Genomic DNA, 25,413 nt, shown 5'->3' on the forward strand with positions numbered 1-25,413 from the left:
CCTGTATTTAATACATTTGAAAAATGTATTTTCAAATTAGCATATAACCATGTCACGTGTCATCTTTGAATTAAAATATGACTTTCGTTCAGTGATCAAAAGTGAGCTGATGCCAAGTGTGTTGATACATATCTGCTATCCCAGCTACTCAGAGGCTAAGGAAGGAGCAGTGTGTCAGACAATGTAAAGAACTTCAATCCAGTCCCCTGACTTAGACTTGGGAACTGAATACTTGTCTTGTTTTTGTTGTCTTTTTGACTTAGTGAGAATTTCATAGGTGGATGAGGTTCAAGAATAGGTTTGGTTTTCTTACACGTTTCCATTGATGTCTTCTGGAGTTGAGTACTGAATACAGACAGTTTCCTGAATCATTACTTCATTACCTGTTTCGATTTTTCAGTTCTTCATATAATAATTGATGATGGCTCTAGTATGAAGATTATAATTTTTTTTGTATTGGGAATAGAATTCAGGACCTTGCACTTGCTAGGCAGGTGCTCTCCCACTGAGCTGTATCCCTGGTCTGAAGGTTATAATTCTATTTAACTTTACAACAACTTTCTAATGTTTATTGGACAGAGTGTGATTTAGCTAGGAAATATGAACAGATACTGTACTTTCTAATATTTAAAACTTACATTTTGAAAATAACTATTGTGTGGCTTAAAAGTTTAAAGATGTGCAAGGAGAGAGTGAAATATGTCTTCCTCCATCCTCTTCTCTATTTTTCCACAGGTTTTAGTTTCTTAAATAGGCTTCCAGATGATCTTTGTACACACAAACCATTACATGAGTTCCCTAAAGGCTTCATGATTGTTTTATTAGCACCAACATTGTTTAACATTTATATTTATTTATTTGTTTGTTTTGAGACAGGGTCTCGCTATGCAGCTCATGCCAGCCTTGAGCTCACTGTGTAGCCCAAACTGGTCTCAAACTTGCAATGATCCTCCTGCTTCAGCTTCCTGAATGCTGGGATTACAGGCATGTGCCACCAAACTTAACTAACATTTATTATTTTTATTATGTAAATAGTACTTTTTTATTTTCAGAATTATAGTGTTCACATTTTAGTGTATTTTTTCCATACTTTTTCTGTGAAGACAAATGTAAATGTATATATATTTTTTTGTTTGTAAGTTTGTTCTCACCATGTTGCCTGTGCTGGTCTTCGCCTCCTGGGCTTTAATGATTTTCTTAGGTACAGAGCTGGAATTACAAGCTCATGTCACTGTGTTCAGCTCACTTTTTATTCTCTAAGTGAAAATGTCATGAACACTGTTTTCTAGTTATTGTTTTCTCTAAACTGATTATATCAATATCTTTATAGGGCTACTAAGAATGTATTTATACTGTTACTCTTAATAGCTACATGCTCTGCTCTCAGTTCTTGAACATTGTAAGGTTATTTGATTAATTTTTATGAATAGCTGCAACAAACAACTTCATCCTGTATATACATTATGACATACTGGACAGATTATTTACTTAGATGAATTCTTTGTTTTTATCAGTAATATATTTGATTAAAGCACATATTTGATTGTATTCACTTACCTTTGGTTTTATTTTTTTTGAGACAGGGTCTCACTATGTAGTTCAGACTGGCCTTGAACTCACTATATGGCCCAAGCTGGCCTTAGATTTGGTGTAACCCTCCTGCCTCAACCTCCTAAGTGCTGAGGTTATAGGCATATGGCATCTTGCTGGGCTTAGTTACATTTTTAAGTGCTCTTTGTTTTGGTTGTTTGTTTAAATGTAAGACTAGAGTGATTTTTAGTTTTTTGATTTTTGTAAAGAGAGGCATGCTAATGTTCAGTGGGAATCAGCAGTGGAATAATAGTGGAGCAGTTATAACTCAGTGTGGAAACTGAGTACAGTATCTCTGTGTTGTGCAGCCTGGTACATGTTAATGTTGTTAAGGCACACATCTCTTTTGGAGCTTTTCTTTTAGAAATTTCCTCTCATCTGTAAAACGTAAAGGTCAGTGTGTTATTTGATTAATTGTAGTGACTATTATAGTTTGAGAAGTACAGCAAAATTCCCCTGTTAAGAGGAAGCTTAGTAAAGTAACAGAATTAAACTGTATGAGCTTGAAGTATGGTCGAGGGAGGATTAGGAAGTAGTGTATGAAGTTGTCTTCAGTAGTCCATCTGATGTTACAAATTCTTTTTTCTTGCCATTTGGCTTATATATTGCACTTAAAAGTTTTGAAGTAAATCCAGTAACATCTGGTTTGTCAGTGAATAAATGAGGTTCTAAAACCCTCAATTTAGTTTTTTTGCTTTAGCAAGTGCAGGGCTCCTTATTTTTGAGAAATGTAACTAAAGGTTTTCCTAGTCCACCAGGTTCTATTTTCTCAATATGAATCCTGGCTAGAGCATGGAACGGGAGAAGGGAAAATAGGTGTGGGGGTGAGGAACTATAAACAAAAGCCTGTATTTTCATATGTACTGAGGTGTATCTAAGACAGAGATGGCCAGCAGCGCCTTTACACTTGTCTCACTGTTGGATGTAGTATGTCCTTTTTTCATTGTACCCTAAGGAGTCATCAGAAAAGCAGCCTGGCAGGAAAGCATCTTCACACACTGTGTTGTCCTACATGGTTTACTTGTTTTCTGCCCAGTATACTTGGACCTCACTGAGGGCAGTGCTAGAAGATTGGCAGTTACATTCACTGAATTTAGGAAACTAGGACCAAAAACCTGTTGACATCATGTGTATTTTAAAAGTTCTTCTTGTTTTTGAAACTGTTCATTTTAGAATAATTGCAGATTTACAAGCAGCTGCAGAAATTACAGTTTTCTTATTTCTGTGTCACCTGTTTTTCCCTCAGTGGTCATATTTGGTTGATTCTATCCCCTTCCCACTGCATTGTTCCTCTGTCCCCCTGCTACTGCCCATCTTGTCTTAGTTCTTGGTCATAGCTTTGGCTTTTCATTGGGAAATACTGAGGGTACCTTCAGAAGTGAAGCTTGCTGACCCCCTTCCTAGGGCTACTTGTGGGATCCGTATGGTTTCCTTTTCATTTGTTCTTTATGGGCCTCTTGCGTGTAGATGCTCCTCCTTATTCAATTTCTTCTGCTGTTATTTTGAAAACATTAAGTGAATGGCATGTCCTCCTTCGGGGTTCATTTTTATAAATTATATATACATATGTGTGTCATTCTCAGACCTGCATTTATTGTTGGTGTAGAAAAACAGTAGCAATTTGGTGAAAATAGCCCCAGATTTGCAGTTAAAAACCTTGGTTCAAATCATGGCTCCATTCCATGCTTGTATGATCTTACAAGTTGGTTTACTTCTAAATTTTTTAATCTGTTTGTTCTCTTCTGTAAAATAGGTTTTGCAGGAGTTAGTGGTAATTCCAACACTTAGGAGGCTGAGGTGGTGAGTTTGGTGAATTTGAGACCATCCTGGGCTACATAGTGAGTTCAAAGGCAGCCTGAACTACATGGTGAGACTGTCTCGAAAAACTAAGCCAAACAAACAACAAAAGCCCAAAACACAAAATAGTTTTGGTTAGTGGTACTTAGAAAAATTTTGTGGAAGAGAAACAAATTGACATTTGTATTATCACTTAATGAATTGGAAAGTGCTATTTCAAATGTAAAGTAACAATGCTTATCTTGTTTTCATTTGTGGTATTTGTTTACAGTACTATGAATCAAACTCTGGGCCATCTGCATGTTAGGCAGCTACTCTACCACTGAGCTACATCTCTGTTCACCGTGCTTGTTTTAAATTATTGATGTGAAAGCTCACTGTAAACTGTATTAATACTTTGACTATTTCACTCAGTAACAGAGAAAAACTCATCTGGATTTTATATTCTCTCCCTTCTTGGACCTTCTGTCTTCACATTAAATACTCAGTACTTGATTGGTTTTCTTTTTTCAACTGAGTGAAACCCAGATCCTTTGGGAAGTTTAGGATGGCCATGTCAGCTGTCATACTATTGAATGACATATCAAATGTTCTCTTTTTTCTGATTTACCTAAGTCTAAGGATTATCTTGTTTAGAAACATCTTAGCAAATCAAACTGTTGTGCATGTACCTTCCTGTTTAAGCTTTTGAGCAGATTTTGCTGATAGAAATGAACTTTGCATGTGGTTCAGGAAGCTAAGATTTTGTTTTAAAGGGAGCATCTTTAAGTAAAAGGATATATAGAAATCAGTAGTTAGTATAAAACTGAGAAATAAAATGAAAAATTAAGATTTAGGCAATTGGCATATTTTGTTTTCTAAAGCTAGTCTAGATACAGGGAAACTTTAAGTCATTTAGGGGCAGAAATCTATAGAATACCCTCCCACTATAACAGTAGGTTATACATTATTTTCAGGAACCTCTGGACATTAGGATGGGCCATAAGTTATGTCATAAAACAAGCATCAATATAAATTAAACTAATTTAAAAACCACACAATATATGTTCTCAGTCCACAGTAAAATGAAATTAATAGAAGGAAATTTGGAAATTCACAGATATTGAAATTAAAATATATACTTTTAAATCACTGATGACTCAAGGTGAAAAATCGCATGGAGAGGTAGAAAATACTTGGAAGTAAAAGCGAACAAAATACAGCATATCATGGTAGTGATGATTGTAAACATGGAATTATACACTTAACAGTAGTTAAAGTGATAAAGCTTATGTATGTTTTACTATAATTAAATAAAATCCTGGTACTCATTTGTTTGGTAGTCAGTGTTCATTGTTTACTAGCTATTTTGCCTTAAAAAACAAACAAAAACAGTATGCCCCAAATTGGAAGACGTGCCAAAAGCAGTGTTAAGGGAAATTTATGACTCTGTCTTTATTAAAAAGAAAAACACAACCTAATAATAGTCTCAGTAAGCAATAGCTTTACCTTTTACCTTAGGAATTATAAGAGAATAACTAAATCCAAAGCAAACTAAAGAAGAAAAATAAATACTAGGCAGGAAATAATTAAAGTAGAGGAAAAAAGTAGAGAAAGTAGACAGAATAAAAATTGCAAAGGTAAGTAAAATTGACGAACCTTGAGCTATTCTGACCAAGAAAAAAACTGCATGTAAGATCAAACATGAAAGAAAGGATATGGTTATTGATCTTAAAAGGGGAAACAAAAGATCATTAGAAAATATTAGAAACATTATATGCCAACAAATTAGAAAACCAAAATATATGCGTTTCTAGGAAACCCTGAAATTGTCTCAAGAAGAAATAGAAAATCTGAATATACCCATAATAAATAGAGATTGAATTAACAGTCAAAAACATCTCAGAGATAAAGCCCAGATGAGTTTGTATTTGGTGATTCTACCAAATATGTAATGAAGAATTAACATCACTTTGAAACAAACTCTTAAAAACATGTAGCACTTTCCAGCTTACTTCTATGAGGATATTATTCACTAGGTATGAACAGCAGAGACATCAATAGAAAACAAAACTAGATAGCGGTAGCCCTTACAAATACAGATGTTGAACTCCTCAGTAGAATACTAGCAAACTGAATTCAACTATGTATCAGAAGGTGTGTAAACTATGACTAAATAGGATATGTCCCAGGGATGTAGGGTTGGTTTTATATCTGAAGATCACCGCCATATTCAAAATTAATAAAGGACAGTGAATATAACATGTTCTTAGTAGCTATAAGAAAAGCATTTCACAAAATCTAATATCCTTTCTTGATAAAACTGCTAAACAGATGAGAATTGGAAGGATACTTCCTTGATGTGATAAAGGCCCACAGATGACATCAATGATACTTAAGGATGTAAGACTAAATGTAAACACAGACCCTGTCTCCAAAAAAAAAAAAAAAAAAAAAAAAAAGACTAAATGTCTTCCTGAGATCTGGAATATGATAAGGATTTTTTTTTTTTTTTTTTAGTTGCTACTTCTGTTCAGTATTGTTAAAAATATTTAAGAGGAAGGAGGAAAAGCCATCCAGATTGGAAAGGAAATAAAACAATCTGTTTTTAGAAGACATGATTTTATATATAGACTATCCTAGGGAATCTTATTATAAAACTAGTAGAACTAGCAGAGTGTGGTGCCTTAGGCCTGTAATCCCAGCACTTGGGAGGCTGAGGCAGGAGGATTGCCACAAGTTCAAGACCAGCCTGGACTACATAGTAACTTCAAGGCCAGCCTGAACTACATAGCAAGACCCTGCCTCAAAAAAGCAAACAACACTAACAGCAGAACAAAACCAACAAAACTATTGGAACTCATAAATGAGTTCAGCATGATCAATATACAGTGACCAGTTGTATTCCTATATACTTCCAATGAATAGTCTGGAAATGAAATTCAGGAAACAATTCATGGTGCATACAAAAGAATTTAAAAGTTTAGTACCAAAGTTAAAAGTGTGAAACATATTCTGAATTATAAATCATCACTGAAAAAAATTAAAGATCTAGATAAATGAGAAATCATCATGGATTGGTAAACTTAATGTCAGGATGGCAGTATTTGTCATTGGTTACAGATCAACTTTATTCAGATCCCAGCTGCTTGTTTGCAAAAACTGAAACCAATCTTAAAATTTGTAGGGAAATGCAAAGGACCTGAGTCGCCAGAACAGTCTTAAAAAAGAACAAAGTTGGAAGTCTGTCATAGCTTTCAACAAAGCTACAGTAATTGAAACAATCAAGTACTTTTACAAATATAGACATATGGATGAATGGATAGAATGAGAGTGCAGAAAAAAATGCTGATATTTATGACCAATTGATTTTCAGCAGGGTGCAAGGACAGTTCAGTGGAGAGACAGTATTTTTTTTAGTAAACGGCGGTGAGACAACTGGATATGCACATAACACTTAAGGAAAAAAAGAAATAGATAAATTGTTTTTCATCCAAATAATAAACTTCATTTAAAATGGTACCATCCAGAAAATGAAGAGACGTTTCACAGATTTATAGAAAAAAATGTAACATAAAAGACTTTCCCAGAATGTACCTTACAAACTCATGAATAATAAAAAGATGCATAGCCCAGCTGAAAAATGAACGAAAGGTTTGGTTAGCTGTTTCTCTAAAGGAAATGCCCAAATAACCACCATGTCCATAAGAAGCAGCTCAAAATCTTAGTTCATAGTAAAATGCAAATCAAAACCATAGTAGGATACCACTGTACACCTACTAGGATGGCTACAGTAATAAAGAAGGGCAATGACAAATGTTGGTAAACTGTTCAGGAATGTTCATAGTAATTTTATTGGTTTTAGCGAGAGGCAGAAATAGCCCAGATATTCATCAACCAGTAAGCAATATGTGAAATATCTAATCAATGGAGTATTATTTAGCTACAGAAAGCGAAAAGTACAGATACATACTGCAATATGGGAAAACCTTGAAAACAAGTGTGCTGTGTGAAAGGTGCTAGACCAGAAAGACCACATATTTTATAGCTTCATTTATAGGTAATGTCCCAAACAGCCAAATAATTTCAAAGACTATTTGTTTCATAGGCTTCAAGAAAGAATTATGGGAGTGACTGCTGAAAAATATGAGGTATCATTTTGATTGAATGATGATTGAATTAGTGGTGATAGTTGTACAATTTTGAATGTAATAAAACTGCTGACTTAAGGATGATTTTAATGGTTTATGATATGTGGTAAAGCTGTTACTAGAAAATGTAAGAAGCCATTCAGATTCAGTTACCCCATGTTTTAGTAAACAGAAAAGGGGAAAAACCAGCCACGAATAGGAAGCTGTAAGTGAAGCTCTCTGTGAGACACAGCGGAAGTAAAGCATTCATAGATTTGAGTGGAAACAGAGGTTTGCTCTTGGTAGAGGAGCCAGCATGTTGACCGTAGCCTGTTTGTGATGCTGCTTCCCTCATAAAAAACTGGTTCTCTGCTGGGCTGTCTCATCTCCATGGCGGGCCTTCTTTGGGTACTTGTAATCTACTTTATTATTTTTCCCACCAGGGTTAACAGCCTAGGTAATGTAACAAATCAATGTACTGATTATATCAGCCTTATGTTTATGCTTATATTTTTGCATTGGGAGAATAAAAATAGTATAAAGCTTTTGCTTTGGCTTAATAAGACTGTCATTGTTAAGTAACTGCTGTTCTAGTTTGGAGTCCTGTATCCTTTATTCCTTCTGTTTAGGAAATACAAACAGAAGAAATTTAAATAGAGAAAGCACTCAGAAACATATTACTCAAACTGTCCTTTATTTATTTTACACACTTTATTTTTGTTTTTGAGTAAGATTTATACATAATGTGCTTTCTTGATGGGGGCAAGGTCACACTATGTAGTTTAGGTTGACCTATTTTGGTTATTTTAAAAAAAATTTTTAACTCCCCCTTTTTTGGTGCTACTGGGAATTAAAGTCAGGCCCTTACATTGAGTAACATCTCTGGCCCTTCAGATTTATTTTTTTAAATTTTTATTTTGAGATCAGATCTCTATAAGCTGCCCCCCTGGCCTTGAACTTGTTATAATCCTGTGGGACTCCTGAGTAGCTGGGATGATAGGTGTGCACCATCACTTCCAGTTTAAGTTATGTTTTTATTATCATAATTTTCTCACATAAAATTTTTTTAAAGAGTGTTATAAAAACCTTAAAGTTATGGATGATTTTGAACACATACAAAGCAAAGAGAATAATAGAACCCTCCTGGCCCCATCATGGGGCTTCAGCAGTTTTAGTGCACATCTGACTTACTCGTCTCAGAGTGGGTCATGAGCTGTAGGGAACAGGTAGAATCAGCTCCTACATTATATTATTATATACTGTAATAATATATATATAATAAAGTACATTAAAGGTACTTTATTTTGACCCGAGAACACAGAAGTTAAATTTTTTCTATTTTTACAATGCACATTTAGAAAATAAATATTTAAAATATCTGAAAGGACTTAAAAATTTCTTCATTAAGATATTAGTGAAGGCAAGTACTAACCATTTTGAATATCTTACCTGATACCTGTGTATATCTTCCCTTTTTCTTTTTCCACTTTTAGCTAACTGATCCACTAGCTCTGTTTTCTTAGGAATTTAAGGCTTTTTCTCAGTTTACACTTTAGTAATAGGTATACATTCCATTCCAAAATATTGAAAGGCAGATTTTCATCCATTGTGAAGTAGTAGTGTCTGATTTTTGAATAATGTTTTATTTGTAGTTATAAAAGTAACATGTATTCATTGTAGAAAAAATTTAGAATCTATATAGAGAAGCACAAAGATTAATTAATCTATAATCTTGGCCAGAGAATAATCAACTTTAATGCTTTTTTTTCTTGTTTATGTGATCTACCTTTTTAGTGTACTATAGTGAGCTTGAACCTTTTATTTATGAGCATTTATAGTGTATTTTGTCACAGTTACACTGTAATTTGTGCACATTGGAGTGACTTTATTCCTGGAGTTATTTTAACTTTGAGTTTTCCCCTCTATTGCAAAACATTGTTTTCATTTGAGTAATTCCAGCTTTTAAAAATATTATTTTTATTGATACATGAAAATTATGTCTTTATAGAGTAACATAAGTTATGATACATGTTTACATTTTATGATGTTCAAATCAAGGTGAATAAATCTAACTCAAACATTTCTCTTTTTTGGGAGATAAAAACATTTTCTTAAATTGTGAACATACTTATTTTCACCTATATTCACCCTACTGGGCAATCGAACATTAAAACTAATCTCTTCTATTTGTGGGTTTTAATCTCCTTTTCAGAATAAATAATTATATGCCTAACTATGTCCTGGCTCTGCAGTTTAAAGAAGACTTGTACAGAGTTCCCTGAAAGGCCAAAGTGCTATTACTTTTGGTTCTAGAAATTGGCTTTTGGGCCCTGTATCAGTCCAGCCTTTCAGTTCCATGCCTGACTGGTAATTTCCAGGCTTTTTGAGAGTTGTTTCTAGTGTTTAGCACTGCTGGGTAGTTTACAAGCAGAGTTTCTTATGAGTAGTGAGAGATGGTTAAAGTTTCTTGAGTAGGTACAGCCAGAGAAGTGGCAGGACAGCATGACTTGTTTTCCTAGAAGTGAGCAATTTTACAAGGAAGAAAGGGTGATCAGCTTTGAAATGCTGCTGAGGTGGAATTATTTAGAAGCAAAGAAATCTTAATGTTGCCAATAAGGCTGTCCCTGGGGATCCCTACAAGTGTACCTCGTAGTTGTGAAGAGTTGGGGAAACTGGACTGGAAGGTTAAGGTATGCATGAGTGGAGCTGCTGGTATGACAACTGCCTAGAGACACTTCATTGTTGACAGTGTCATTGATGAAAGATGTGCGCTCAAGGAGGGCCTTTCAAAGGTGGGTGATTTAGAGGACATTTACAGGTGACTGGAAATCAGCCAGTAGAGGAGAGATTGCTGATGTTGACAGCAAATGACTGGAAGGGTAAAGGTTAAAGTTCTGAAGAGGTGGCCAAGAGCGGGTGATGGTCATCTACCTGGGTGTGGAAGCCACTAAGAAATGAAAGGGAGGGCGCAGGAAGGAGTGAGGTTCTGCAGTAGAATAGGGGTTACAGTGGATGCTGCTACATCTGGCTCAAGTTTTCAGCATTTTTAAACATGAGATTTTTTTTTTATAAAATTGTTTCTATATGAACTTTTGCTTATTGCTGATTTCTACTTTTGTGATTTAATTGTAAATGCTTAGATAATGTCCTAGGGCATTACAGAGAGGAGAGAACGTATAAAAGTATTACTTGCTTGCGTAACTAAATAATATTACTGAAAGATATATAGGGGACTAGTGATAGATAATACCTGCTTTGAAGGAAGGGGATGGGGAGAAGAGTGAGAAGAAGGTCTTGAATTCTGCTTTGTAAATTTGGAACTATGTTAATACCTGTTCCCTGAATATCTTTGACAGTAGAAATAGAGAAAACACTCAAAAGTGTGAAAGAGGTACCCCCAAAAGTAGCTTAGTAAAAGTAAGTGTAAAAGACAAGTATTACTTTTTTTGAGGGAGAGAGAAAATGAGAATCCTCTCTGCTTGATGTGTGAGGTTTCCAGTCTGTTATTTTATAAGTTTTGTGTATATGAATTTATGACCTACTTTAGCTAAACCTTTATTTTATTTTATTTTTTTGTCTTTTCTTTTTTATCGGTACCGGGGATTGAACTCACGACTGTCTGCTTGCAAGGCAGGCGCTTATGCCGCTGAGCTAAATCCCCAGCCCCAGCTAAGCCTTTATTATGGTACAGTTACCTTCAAGAAGCATAGGTGCTATTAATGTAACTTGGTGATAAAGTATTTGCCTAGCATATGGGTCTTAGTAGTTTACAATGAAAGGGACTAAGTCATGATTTTAGAAGAGAAGAAGTCGAAGTAAGAAATGCATGTATACTATTCTAGCACCTGTAGGTTGGCTACATAGCTTGTATAATTTGTGTAAGGGAGTTTTGAGGACTTGGACTTAGCTCATTGGTAGAACACTTAGCATACACAGGGTCCTGGGTTTGGTCACCCAGTATCACAAACACACAAAAACAAACAAAAACGTCCCCCCCCAACCACCATAATTTTGATACTTTGTCCATATTGTGTTTTGTACTACCCAGCCATGATTTTGAGATCTGATTTTGTATCAAAATAGAAGGCCCAAATGGTGCAATCGTTGGCCTTCAATATTGTGGCAGTCAGTCACTAATCAAAACGTGAGTGAATCTGTTATTTTTTTCTCCTTTTGTCTCTTTCTTCTTTGGAGGAGGAGGAGCAGGTAGCAGGGGCTTCTTACCTACATAAAGCTGTGGAGAAAAAAATGATTTAGGCGCTCTCTTTGACTAATGTGACCCAGATGGCCGTTATGCTCAGTGGTGTTTTTATGGACCTTGCCCATTTCTAGTTTTAGGAAATTTTTTTGGGAGGCTGAGAGTAAGGCAATAAGTGCCAAGTGGTTCAGATACAGAGTGGTATTATATGTTTGAAGGGAAGCAGAATTAAAGTTACAAATAAACATGCTAGCTAAAGCAGAACATTGCTTTCTGTTTGGTGCATTTGCAAGCTAGGAGATTGTGAAAATATCAGCCTGTCAACTATATAGCTCGTTGGCGCTTTTCTTTGGGCTCTTGATAAATGTAATAATTATGTTAGTCCAGTATGGTTGCCAAGTGTTCATGCTTCCCACTCCACATGTGTTTATGAATGAATCTACAGCATGAGTTGCTTTTTTGTTAATTTAATGTTTTGTAACATTTGAACTTTATGTTATCTGTGCTGATCCCTTGTTTTCCTCTCTTATTTTTCAGAATGGACTGCTGAAAAATATGAAGTATTTCAGACCTAGTAGAACATCACTCTGCCACTCACTCCTTTATCTCCTACTAGTTATTTAAATTGGACTTTTAATATCCTACCAGCTGCTCTTCAGACACACATGGTGCATTGTTACCATTCCCCGGATTGCATCTTTGAAACACAGGCTCTTAGTAACCTTCAGCAAACAAAGAGGCGGCCTCCCTGGAACGGCTACCAGGAGGGAGGCATCCTGACTGCCCTCTAGCTTTTGCTGGATCTGGATTTGAATTCTACCATGGAGCCTCGCATGGAGTCTTGCCTGGCTCAGGTATTACAAAAGGATGTGGGGAAACGACTGCAGGTTGGTCAAGAACTTATAGACTATTTCTCAGATAAACAGAAGTCTGCTGACCTTGAGCATGACCAGACCATGTTAGATAAGCTTGTGGATGGACTCGCTACCTCTTGGGTGAACTCAAGCAATTATAAGGTAAGCTGTGCTTTGTGCACTTTTGAAAGATGTCTGGGCTGCCATGCTACACCAAAACTGTCTATTATAAAAGGGTCCTAAGTGAGCAATAAGTACGATTCCTTGGCTTCAGTAAGATGCTCGCACAGGTTGTGGTTTTTGGAGACTTTTTTTGTTTTTGTTTTTAGCCAGAAATAAAATAATCCTTACCCTTAAACCCTTTGTGAGAAGGCCAAGTAAGGAGATAAAGAGAGGTCTTATGTTGGAAATGTACAAACACATACAGCCTTGAATTTAATTCTACTGTGTCTTGCAATGCGTGGATCATTAATAAGAATTGTCACTGATTTTTTTTTTTTTCAGGAAGCAAATTGGCAATAGGATCTGGAACTTTTCACTTTCAGGTCACTGTTTTGAGGTCTGCTGGTAACTGGCTAGAAATGGTGTAGGTTGTTAAGTATTATTCTGGGACCTGTGGGTAATGGCATAGAGATTCTCCTTCAGGTTTTAAGGATGAAGTTTTTCCTGTGCCCTTGATGCGGAGTGAAGTGGTGGGTGGAGGGTGGGACTGGCATGTCATGGCCCAAATGAGCTGTGAAGGTTGCCCATGTTACTGTTTGTTATGGTTTAATCTAAAATGTCTCCTCAGAGGCTCATGTTTTCAGAGGTACAGTTCTTAACAGTTGATTGGATGGATCATGGGTGTACTGAACTCATCAGTAGTGTAATTCACTGATGAGTTCATAGGTAACTGGTACCTAGCTGAACAAAGTGATTCTCTTGGGACGTGACCTGGTAGGGTATGTTCTTATCTCTGGTCCCTGTCCTATTTCTCTGGTTCTTCCCTTTTTCGTCTCTGTGCTTCTGACCACCATGAGGTGAGAAGCTTTGCTTTGATATGCACCTCTGCATGATGTTATTGCTTTGAAACATCTTTTTACTGCAGTCTGAAATCTCTGAAACCACGAGCCTTGTAAACCAATATACCTCTGTTAAGTTGCAGGCATTAGGTATTTTGTTTCAGTAATAGGAAAGCTGTGTAACATACCAAAGACTGAATTTTTGAATGAAAACCAGATGTAACTTGAAATGCTGAAGAAGTCTCTTTCTCTGTGTCCCCTTCTCTGTTAGCCCCTCTTTCTAGCTCTTTTTCAGTTTGGCCAGAAAGTAGCTTCTGCCGAAGGAATTGAGATGGGAAGAAGAGCAGGAAGTTTGCGTGGCTGCTACTAGGTCCTTTGGACATTGTAAAAGGGACTGACAGAAACTGAATCTTTTGTGATTTTGAAGACTGAGTTCAGTTTCTCGAGAGTGGTTTGAACTTCTTGTTTTGTTTATTGTTGGTTTTGTTTGTTTGGTTTTTTGAGACAGAACCTCACTATGTAGTTTAGGCTCATGTCTTGAACTCACTGTGTAGCCCAGGCTGATTTATGACTCACGGTGATCCTCTTTTTCTCAGCTTTCTGAGTGCTGGGATTACTGATTTGTCTGACCATATCTGGCAATTTTGGATTTGGAACCTGGCACTTACAGGATTTCTTCATTGGCTCCAGCATAGGCCATTTTCCAAAAACAAGAAACTTCAGTCTCATTTAAAGAGCAATGAGGCTTTATAATTATTAAGGGTGTAACCTAAGGTCTTAATATTTCTTTTATAACTGGATAGAAAGTTCACCATATTTGTGTTTGAATTCTGTTTCATTCAGCTTAACTTTCCTTAAGTTAAGAAGCACTTATTATGGGCATGGCAGGATGGTGGGAGTGTTATGGTCACAGACAGTTCATTCGTTACATTGTTGAGGGCTGTGAAGTCATCTTGTCTATGTTTGAATTACAGTTTCACTACTTTTTCTATATATGTATTAAATGCTTTTGGCTAAGAGTAACTGAAAACAGACTCAACTGACTTAAAATTGCTAAAAGGAAATTTAATAGCTCAGATAAACCGAGTAGTAGTTGAGGAAATTTTTAAGGAAGAAGAGTATCTACTTGTGTCTTTTATTTGGGAGAAAATCTTTCTCAGAACCTCCCAGCAGATGTTTTGTGCATCACATGGCTTTGTGTGCCTGCTCCAGCACCACTGGAAAATACAGTGAATGTCCAGGATTGCGTTTCATTGCACCACTTGACCTGTTGGTGTCAAGAAGAGTGACAGCCTCCCATGCATGGGTATTTGGCCAAGTGAAGGATTAGTTTGGGGATAGAACTGAGGTAATATGGATGTTAATTAATAATCTGTACACTCTGCTTCACTGTTAGCTTTTCTAACATTTTCAGGCCTCAGTTTCCCCTTCTGTAATGTTGGGATAATTATTATGAGTAGTATGAAAGAGAATGGCTTTAAGTTAGCACAAGTCTGCCAAATACTAAGTACTCACATATTAGTAATTGCTATTAATACACAGTTCCTATCTTCAAGGAGCTCATAGCCATTGGTGGTGGGACTGATAAATGAGCAAACAGTTGCAGTACAATACAGGAGTAGTGTATGCAATAATAGAAATATATGGCATTCTGTGGGAAGCAGAAGAAAGGAGTGATACTGCCCAGAGGAATTCAAGAATTCAGGGCTTTGAATATTGTAATCTCAAATATTGAGTATTATAAACCAAGTATTATAATCCCTTTTCCAGTTTTCCTCACAATCCAAAAAGTTATATTTGTAATCCCATTGAGACATTAGTGGAATCCTGGCACGTTAATTCCAATCTTCTACCTCCAGTGCAACCCACAGTGAGAGTAAAGACCCCAACGTATTTCAAGTTGAAGGCAGCCAAGGGGTCCTAAGCCTGATCCCAGTGAGGATCTGTGAACAAAGGCCCTGATCCAAGGCCTCTCCCAGAAGTTATTATCTTATGAAGAAGGGGGTGACTCGAGGATGAGTGGCAGTGAGGATGGCGGAAAGTACGTGAATAACTTGAGCTGTTTAGACAGGGAGAAAAATGTCTTTGCAAAATGCAGGTAGAATAACATGCAGAAGGATCAGTCTGCATAATTCAAGTAAGGTAGCACCTGAATTGTTTTGGGAATCTGTTGCTTCAGTTTCTGATATGTAAATTTTTGTGCTCTGAGCATTCACAGCCCTTTTTATCAAGGCTGGTACCCAGTTGACATTGCTGGAGCTGACTGGCTGCCATCCCAATGTGCTCATATCTTTTACAGAGAGCACTATGCCAGGAAACAGGAGACTGTCAGAATGGCCCCAAAGATTCTTCAGCTGGCCTTACTTGCATTGTTTAGAGCCAGTTGAAGAGAGAAAGATATACCATCATCAGCTCTGTACATATCAGTATATGGAAATAAGACTCCATTTAATTAATGTTGCAGCAGTTCTGCATTCAAGAAGTGACCATGTAGTCGTCTACATTGAAGATTGGGTACTTTTTTGCAAAATATCTTTTGTATAGTCATAAAGAAATGAAAGATTCAGACTTGTCCTTTTGAGAAGTAGTTCTTATGGAAAGACTTTAATGCCAAGTCAAGTCATGAAGACACTACCAGCTTGCTTATAAACATAGACAATTCAGTTATCCTGTTAGTGCAGTGCAGATTAGATGAGGGTTAACTTGTGAGCTGTCAAGCTATACTAACTTACATGACTCTTAACGCAGATGGTTTTGCAATCAAAGGGCCATGTATTATGATTATAATCTTACACGTTGCTGAGCAGGCTCCAATTTGTAAGTTCTCTCTGTATGGAGACAACTGCCTTGTTACAGCTGGAGCCCAGATCCTGAAGCATGGTATGCTAGATACTCAACAAATACTGGTTACACGAGTGATTTTAGGAACTTAGCAAGTATTGCCGGTTGTCTTATCAAAATTGAAAACATTTTAGGCTCTTCCTTTTTTTCTTAATAATAGATTAAGATTTCTTATTCAGAGTCTGAGCTACATGTTAGGTTCTATTTAACACTTAAAATAGGATGAACATGGGCCAGGGGTTGCGAGTTTGATCCCTGGTACCAAGAAAAATCCCAAAAACCAGAAGGTATTAGCTTTAACTAAGCTTTGGAGTTTGACTTCTTGTTTTGGTGTTTTGTTTTGTTTTGTTGATTGAGGAAAAAAGTGAAGTAATTTTGGCCTTACTTCAAGAACAATAGTGTTCTTGTTATTCTTTAGAAGGTAAGGGAAATGAATGTTAGCCCATTGTCTTATATTTCACTAGTGCTTCAATCATTTTGCGTTTGAGTATTTCTTAATATGGCAGATACATTTCTAAGTTATATTGATTGTGGTTTAAAAGCTATTACCTATTGCTTACTTGCTGTGTTAGGCATTTTATCTCTTGCCTCAGTTAGTCTGTGTAATACACGTGCAGAGCAGATGGTGCTGTCCTGATTTTATACAATAGGTAACTGAGACCCAGAAATACCAAGTAATTTCTGCTAGTGATTATGGAACTGGGATTTCAATGTAGATCTCTCTGATTTCCTAGCCAGTGCTTGCTTCATAAGATCAGGGGTCAGCAGTATTTTTTCTTAAAGTCAAAATAGGTAAATATTTTAGGCTTGCAAACCATATGATTTTCTTGCAAATAATCAGCTAGTGTGGGTCATTGTATCACAGAAGCAGCCACATGTAATATGTAAGTGAATGGGTGTGGCTCTGTTCTAATAAAACTTTATTTGTAGAAGCTTGAGTCCTGGACTAGAATATCAAGCATTTTCTGTATCACTTAGTTAACAGGTTTTTTTTTGGTGGTGGGAACCATTAGTGCTTCATCTGGAGGAAAAGAAATAAGGATTATAATTTATATATAATTTGGGAAGGGGGAACAGGTTGTTTTTAGCTTAGATTAGAGAACAGGTTGTTTTTATATATTTCAAGAAAACTTGCCTTTTTTAGTTGTCATTTAGACTCATTCTGATTCTTTTGAATTCAAATAGCCTTTTACTGAATATCTGCAGTGAGCTGGCCTTGGACTTTCTTGCCTAGTACAAGCATCTTGAGAGTTTAGTAATTAGTTATTTAAACATTAGTGCATCAGGGCCACACTGTTGATCGTTAAAACTTGGGCGAACTTGAAAAACCTTCCTCATTGCAACCTCTAAAGTTAAAAAGTACTTATTGTATGTCTGATGCTGCACCAGGAGTTGGGCAAACAGTGTACATGGCCACTGCCCAGGCTGTCTGGCTTTGTCCAGTCTGCTATGTGTCAGCTTCTTCCTTGTGTCTATGCTGTGTTCTTGTATTTCAAATTTGAGATCTGTGATTTCTCTGTCAACCTGGAGCTGGCTTCCTTTGTCTCTACTGTAAAGCATTTTGTGGTCTGACTAGAGGGCATATGAGAAGACAGTGCACAGTTACACGTGTATGATAGGAAATAATTCAGTATAAATTGTTCCATGGGAATGTGCATAAGTGCCATAGTGTGAAGGTGTAAAAAAAAAGTTAGGGTATGTTTAGTTGGAGAACCTTTGATGGGTGGGTTAAATAGTGCAGGAGGAGTCAAAAGTAGTAAGCTGCAGTAGGTCGTGAGCAGCCTCTCCTTCCTGTTTCTCCTTCTCTGGCATCACTGTCTCCTTAGTTGCTCTTCAGAGCACAGTGTTGCTTCTGCATCAAGTGCATTTATGGGCAGGAGAGGCATGCGATGACAGATAAGGGAGAATCCTCTCACTTCCCTTGCCTGCTCCCTACCTTGATTTTCATTGAGGTTTTTGTCCTCCCACCTGCTGTGTCATTGAGAGGAGAGCCAGAAAAGATTATTTGATTCAGATTAAGTGACATCTTTTTCCTTTTCTGGTAGTCTTCTGGATGCTGCTGCAAAGTAATATCTCCTTTTGGATACTGTCCACTCTTCCCAGAGTTGTCTTGGCTGTTAGAGGTCGATTTCTCTGGTGTAATTTAAAAAGACAAGTGCTGCTGGTGAAAATAAAAAATCCACAGCAAGTAGCACTAAGCAAAAGAGAAAAACCTTAGGGCCAGTTATTTCAAGAAAATTCATGTAGATGGTCAGACAAAAATGATGTTCTTGGTATAAGTAATTAATGGTATTTCTTCCTACTTGTTTTTATTCATATGCAAAGCAATAAATTGTATTGGAAACAATTTAGATTTGAGTCTGAGCCATCAGAATTCACATTCTGGCTCTGCCATTTAGAGTTTTGAATGTGTGTGGGTCTTTCTCACGCTGAACATATTTCCTCATCTGGGTAATGGGCTGAATGATATCTCATGCATAGCCATCTTGAGGACTCACTGAGCCCATACATGTGGTGTACCAGCATAGTACCTAATGTGTAGCATACGGTCAGTAAAAGGAAACTGCTCAAGACATTAATTTTGGGTCAAATGATAGTAAGATCTGGAGAAAGTTAGCTTTTATGTGGGCCTAGGATTGCATGTTGTGTTGTCGCTCTGCCAGTTAGCTTGTGCCCTGGGACAGAGACTTCATATCTTTTGTAATAAGGTGTTAATCCTTGAGTTGTACAGTGTTGGTAATAGAGTTCCTGAACTGAGCAGCAGCTGGCTGGGAATTCTGTGAAGAATGAATTTAAAATTATAAATGAACCCACTAATTGAGAATCTGTTTTAGGAAAATCTCTAAATGTGTTCTTTTTTTTTTTTTAACACAAATTTATCATTGGCTTTAGAAAGCTAAAATTGAAATAAAGTTGCAGATAATAGAAGAAATCATGAATTGAATGTCAAAGGAAGCAAAAAGAAACAGCTAGGGTGAGAACATGGGGCCAGTGATGAGGCTGATGAATACATGATGGAGTAAATACATGTGTTTACGCCTGACTTTTATTAAGTGCACATTGTGTTCCAGACACTTGAGTGCTTTGCAGGCATTGCCTCATTTAATTATGGGGTAGGTGCTATATGGTAAACCTGGTGATTATTCCCATTCTGCAGCTAGGGAAACTGGCTCTGAACAGTGTGCAGAACTTTATAATTTTGTAGTAGTATGACTAGCACCATTTGTGGGAGCATAAAGAAAGAGTGTAAGTATATATGGCATAGTTAATGATTAGTCAGCCACATGCTGAGTAGGAGAGAACATCTCATTTTGTACTCTAATAAATAATTAAAACATACAGTTAATATCAATATATTTGAGGTTTTGGTCCTAGTAGAATTATGACTTGTGAAGTTTTAAAACGTTTTATTTTGGAAAATATTCAGACCTACAGGAACATTTTAAAAACAGTACAAAGAATTTTTGTGTACATTTTCTCCCAGACCCCATTATTCTCTTTACTGTTTGTTTTATCATTGTCTATATGTATATTAGTGCTGTTTAAACTGTTTGCCAGGAAGTTATAGGCACTGTGCTCTGTTGCTCCTGCATATTTGTGTGTATTTTTTTAAAAACAGGATGTGTATTTATGTAATCTTAGTATAGTTATTTAATTTTGAGACAATTTCTTTTTATCTATTTTTATTATTATATATTTGCTACACATAATAATCACATTCATCAAAGGGAGTTTGTTCCCGTACATAAAATATCTTAATTTTTCTTTTTTTCTCATTCTCCTTTCCATCCTTCAACCTTTCTTTCCCTCACCATTTACAAAAGGTTTGTTCCCATTTTGCCTTTCCATTGTCTTACTTTTGAATCCCTTTTCTTTTCCTTTTCTTCGTCCTCCTCCATCGTCTCTTTTGTTCCCCTTCCCATTTGAACATTTCCTTCTTATTTAAACTATAGTAGAATAGTTACAGGGTTGATAGGTTACTAGTTCTTATTGATAAATTTTATTTACATTTTACCTGTTGTGCTACTAATGTCCTTTATAGCAAAAGAAAAAATTTCCTTGTTTACAGTACCATGCAGGAGCAAATGTTGCCTTAGATTTCATGTCTGTGTAGTTTTCCTGCCCCGGAACAGTTTGTCACCTGTTCTTGTCTTGTCTTTTTTTTTTTTTTGGTCCTGGGAATCGAACTCAGGACCACGCGCTTGTCAGGCAGGTACTGTACCACTGAGCTATATACTTAGCCCCTGTCTTGTCTGTCTTTCTTTCTTTTTCTTTTTTTTGGTGGGGGGTGTCCTCAACTGTATTTAATGTTTGCCAGGTGATTTTTCATTTTGAACATTTTTTTACATCTCATTTGACTACAGTTTGGGAGGTTGTGCTTATACATGTGTGTGAGATACAGGACAATGGATGCTGCTGACATCCAGAGGTAGAAATGGTCTCTGTACCTCCCCAGGTTTCATGTCCTGGAAGGTTAGACACCCTTGTGAGGATATTGAGAGGTGGTGGTGCTGTAAGATGTTAGAAGTCAGTTACATTTTGAGAGCTGTGCTGGTGGAAAAGACTAATGCTGGCCTTGGTGAGTAGATCAGGTCCCTTGAAAATGGGTTGTCATAAAGGATTCCGACACCTTCCTAGAATCCCTCTTCTGTATGTATTGCTTACCAGTCCGGTATACACTCTTGTCTTTGTGATGCAAAGGGTGATTTTTCTAATGCTATAATTCTTTCATTTTTTAAAAAGTTGGCTCCATATATTTTAAAGTATATGTTCTCTATATATTTGTGTTTTATATATATATATATATATTTTTTTTTTTTTTTTTCCTCCTTTTTCAGTGATCGGGATCAAACTCATGCTAGGCAAGCATTCTACCACTGAGCTATGCCCTCATCCCCCAAAATTCATATTTTGGTGGTTATACCCAAAAGAGACTAATGCAAAAAAAAAAAAAAAAAAAAAAAAAAAAGGTTTCAAATTAACCTTATTTGAGTGCATTTATTCTTTTTTTTTTTTTTTTGTCTTTTTCGTTTTTATCGGTACCGGGGATCGAACTCACGACCACCTGCTTGCAAGGCAGGCACTTATGCCGCTGAGCTAAATCCCTAGACCCAACTACTCAGTCTATGACAAGGACCATGGTAGTAAAGAATTTAGAGAAACTCTTAGGTAAACATGGCCCAAAACAGAGAGAGGTCAGCCTGGAGAACTTTTCTGAGCTGTAAGCTCCTTTTTATGTGGAAATTTTAGGTAGAGGCAAAGAAGGGGTTGCTAAAATGGATGTTCCCTGTTGACGGACAGATGGAGTTATTGATGGGGCATAAGTTCTTTGTATGAATTTTGGCTGTTACCATTTCTCTTAATATTTTACAAGAAAGCCTTAAAAAAAAACAAAGTAATTTTATTTTTGGTAATCCTCTTTCCCAAGAGAAAAGGTTCTCTTCAGAGAATGATCAACGTTAGCAGAAGAGGAGTTATCTATAGTCAGGGGAAAGAAGTGCTAATACCTAGACAAGATCCTCTTTGGATTAGGCAAGTTGAGTTTCTCATTTGTTTTTATGTAGTCTTGTTATCTTAGTCCCTCCTCACACAAAATGAGAGTAATACTAATTTATCTTTCAAGAGAGCTGTGAGGTGGGGGAAGCATGAAACTTTACTTTTTTGGAATATCTCTTTCCTTTTCCCACATACTTTCATACTTAGTCTAACCTCAGTGTCAGCTCATCCTAATGAGGTAAATTGGTAGGTAGTAAATAATGCTGGATTTGTGGTACCTGTAATTTTGTTTTTGTTAGGCAGTGAAGCGTAGGTTGTGATTTTATTTGAGTTTCATGAGTCTAGCTTAACCTGTGGAAACGGTTTTCAAAAAGCAACTTTGTAATGGAAATACCTATGAGCAGCTTTTCTAAACATGCAGGTAAGTCAGCAAAACTTTGTACTAAACTCAGTTGAAAATAGTTGGAGCTGAGCAGAGACGTTACGGGGACAACTTCTGGCGGGGAGGGGTTGAAGTCACTGTGCAGACAACATCAGGGACTTGGTTAGGGGAAGACCAAGCTCTGTCTGCCTTTGTTTTGGAGTACAGGTTTCATTTCAGTGTTGCACTGAAGTACCTTTATTCCCAGAGGAAAGTTTCTTTCCCAGATCAGGAATCCCATGAATCCCTAAACAAACCTCTAAACCCTTGACCTGTTTTGTGTGGCCAGGGAAGCATGGCTGTACAAGAAAATGGTGGCTGCCACTCATGTCAAGTGTGTTATATTTTTGTTGCTTTGACAGAATATCTGAGAATGACAATTTAAGGAGGAAAGGTTAATTCAGAGGTTTAATCCATGGTCCACTGGCTGCATGTGTTTAGGTGAGGGGAAACATCATGGTGAGAAAAGGGGTGAAGCAAAGCCACTTACTTTATGGCATCCAGGATAGCAGTGGGCAGAGAACACACATGTACACATGCACACAGACACACAGACGTACACAGAGACGAAGAGATGGTGGAGAAAGGAGAAGGAAGGAACCCGGGACAGTGTATACCCTTCAAAGCCATGCCCTCTGTAACCTGTTTCATTCCGTTGGACCTCGCCTTCCAAGAAGCTCTTCAGATTATGAACTCATTAACAGATTAATTCACTGATGAAGTTAGAGCTGTCAAGATCCAATCACTTCCCCAAAGCCCCACCTCGTGAACACTGCTGCACTGGGGACTGAGTCCTCAACTCATGAGATTTAGGAGATATATTCAAATCATAACACCAGGTGATGAGATAAGGAGTGTAAGTTCCTTCAGAAGAGCAGGGGCTTGAGGGTGGGAAAGTGAGTCAGGTGTAACCAGTGGGATATCATGAATTTCACTGGATCTTCATGCTTTAGGTTGTTTGGGAGGCTGTGAGGTATAGTGAGAACACTCAAACCTTGAGCCCACAGGCCTGGGCTTGTATCACGGCGTCTGCTTGTTGCTATGGACTTAGATGGGCATACCAGTGGGGGTCTTTCCTCTCTGTGGGAGGAGTTTAGGGTGACCTGAAGTGTGCCGAAGCCTTCTACAGTGCTTGGTGTGTAGTATGTCTGTTTGTACTTGTTTAGTTTTCTCTTCTCATGATACTTTGTTTTAGAGCTTTTAGCTGCATTATCAAGCAAAATGTTTTCCGTCTTTTGCAATTCTTTTTAAAACCAAAGGACTTAACAATTATTATACTAAATTTTGAAATTCCACCAAAAATACTAGTATGTTGTGGTATAAAATGTTGTTCTTTCTGTACATTATAAGTATGAAGTCTGGGAGCTGGGAATTTAGCTCAGCGGCATAAGTGCCTGCCTTGCAAGCAGGCAGTCGTGAGTTCGATCCCTGGTACTGATAAAAAGGAAAAAGACAAAAAAACAACAAAAAAAATGAAGCCTGAATTATATATGTTGATATATGTAAAGAATTGTTCTAAGGCAGGATTATAAGTTTGTAATTTACTGAAACCCTATCTCAAAATAAAAGATAAAGGGCTGGGCTTGTAGCTCAGTGGGAAGCCTTGGGTTTAGTCACCAGTACTATAAAAAGAAAAAAAAATTATGTGCTGCTTTAACATTTCAGACATGGACTTACCACATGCTTGTCCTATTTAAAACCATTTTTGTATCTTGTAACTAACAGAATGGAAATTAGAACCAGTGAAGTTGACCTCTCTTTTGTTTTTTTTCTGAGAGCCAGTTTGGCCTATTATTTCTGTTAGAAGTCCCAAATGGAGTAGTTTTAAAATTTGAAAGGATGGGGAAATGTTAGAAGAAATTAAGAGGAAGATAAAGTGGGGAAAAGAGAAAGGGGGAAAGGCCTGATTTTAGGTCTAATTTCAAGCCATTTCCTGCATCTGGGCCCCTTGTCCCTCTTCCACAGGATTCCCTGTAATCATTTTTCCCTCTGGATCCAGATCTGTTCTCTGATGGCCAGATCTTTTTTCCTCTGAGGTAATTTATTTTAGCAAGAATCAACTGACTTGCTTAGTCATGCTGCTTTGAGAAACATCTGTTCAGAGTAGATGGAGGAATGCCTGTATTCTTCACTTACAGTGTGGTGTGCAGGTTGAGTATACAGCCACTCACCCAATCTTAAGGGACTGCTTCGGGCTGTGTTTAGGACCCTGTTGCTTCAGTGTGCAGCTCCTCATATAAAATAAATGATGAGGATTTGGAGGCATGGGCCCAAAAGCACAGGTGTATGTGGGCATAGTGGGAATGTGTGCACATATTGGGTATGGATGCCAGTTTTGGATTTCAAAGACAAATTTGTTTTGGGCATAATTTTAGAAAACATTATACCTATGTGTAGAGAAGAATCTGGTATGGGATGTGCCTATTACTAGACTATTTTTAAGGGGCCAGTGAGCATTTTAGGATTGTGTTAATTTCTACTTCATTTAATTTCTACTTCATTAAATTTCTCAGTGGAAAAAAATTTAAATTACTTCAACTGGCATTTAAAACATGTCTTTCTTTTTAAAGAATGTTTTAGGGAGCTGAACATAGAGGCTCACAGCTATTATCCCAGCATTCTCTCATGCCATAGTAGGAGGATCACAAATTTGAACCCAGCTTGGACAACTTAGCAAGACCCTGCTTCAAACTAAGAAAATTTCAAAAGGGGTTTCAGATGTAGCTCAGTGTGAAGGCAATGGGTTCAACCCTCAGTACAGGAAGAAAAAACACAAAATAAAAACTGCCAAACAAACAAAAACCTTTAGGGCCTTCAAAAAATGTTTTGTGCTCAGGTCAACTGTATTCCTGTTAGTTGAGTGTCTTCTTCCTGCCCAGCTCTGTTATCTTGGAGCGAACAGAGGGAGGGGCTAGGTTGAGTATGGCAAACAGGAAACCATCTAGCAGTGACCATTTTTCCACCTTCACAACTTTCTTAAGAGAAATCTTGAGTGCCTTGGTAGAAAGATCTATTTTTATTGACTGAGATACTTATCCTTTTTTGTTGTTGTTGTTGGCCCAGCTTCAGAAGTTGGTATATCCTGTGTAGGACAGGAGATACAGCC

General features: G+C 37.1%; 1 protein-coding gene across 50 annotated transcripts in view; it reads left to right on the top strand.

The window, feature by feature from the left end:
* Clasp1 (cytoplasmic linker associated protein 1) overlaps positions 1–25,413 on the top strand; it is a 233,682-nt gene that overhangs the window by 14,449 nt on the left and 193,820 nt on the right. For all 50 annotated transcript variants that reach the window (XM_063258869.1, XM_063258879.1, XM_063258886.1 and 47 more), the window contains exon 2: positions 12,232–12,710. In XM_063258869.1, coding sequence (XP_063114939.1) covers positions 12,516–12,710 — 195 coding nt within the window. In that variant the 5' untranslated portion in view covers positions 12,232–12,515. The remainder of the gene's footprint in view (positions 1–12,231; positions 12,711–25,413) is intronic.

This window comes from Cavia porcellus, unplaced genomic scaffold (assembly GCF_034190915.1).
Source record: "Cavia porcellus strain 051 isolate PalLab524CR breed Dunkin Hartley unplaced genomic scaffold, mCavPor4.1 scaffold_12, whole genome shotgun sequence".
Taxonomy (NCBI): Eukaryota; Metazoa; Chordata; class Mammalia; order Rodentia; family Caviidae; genus Cavia; species Cavia porcellus.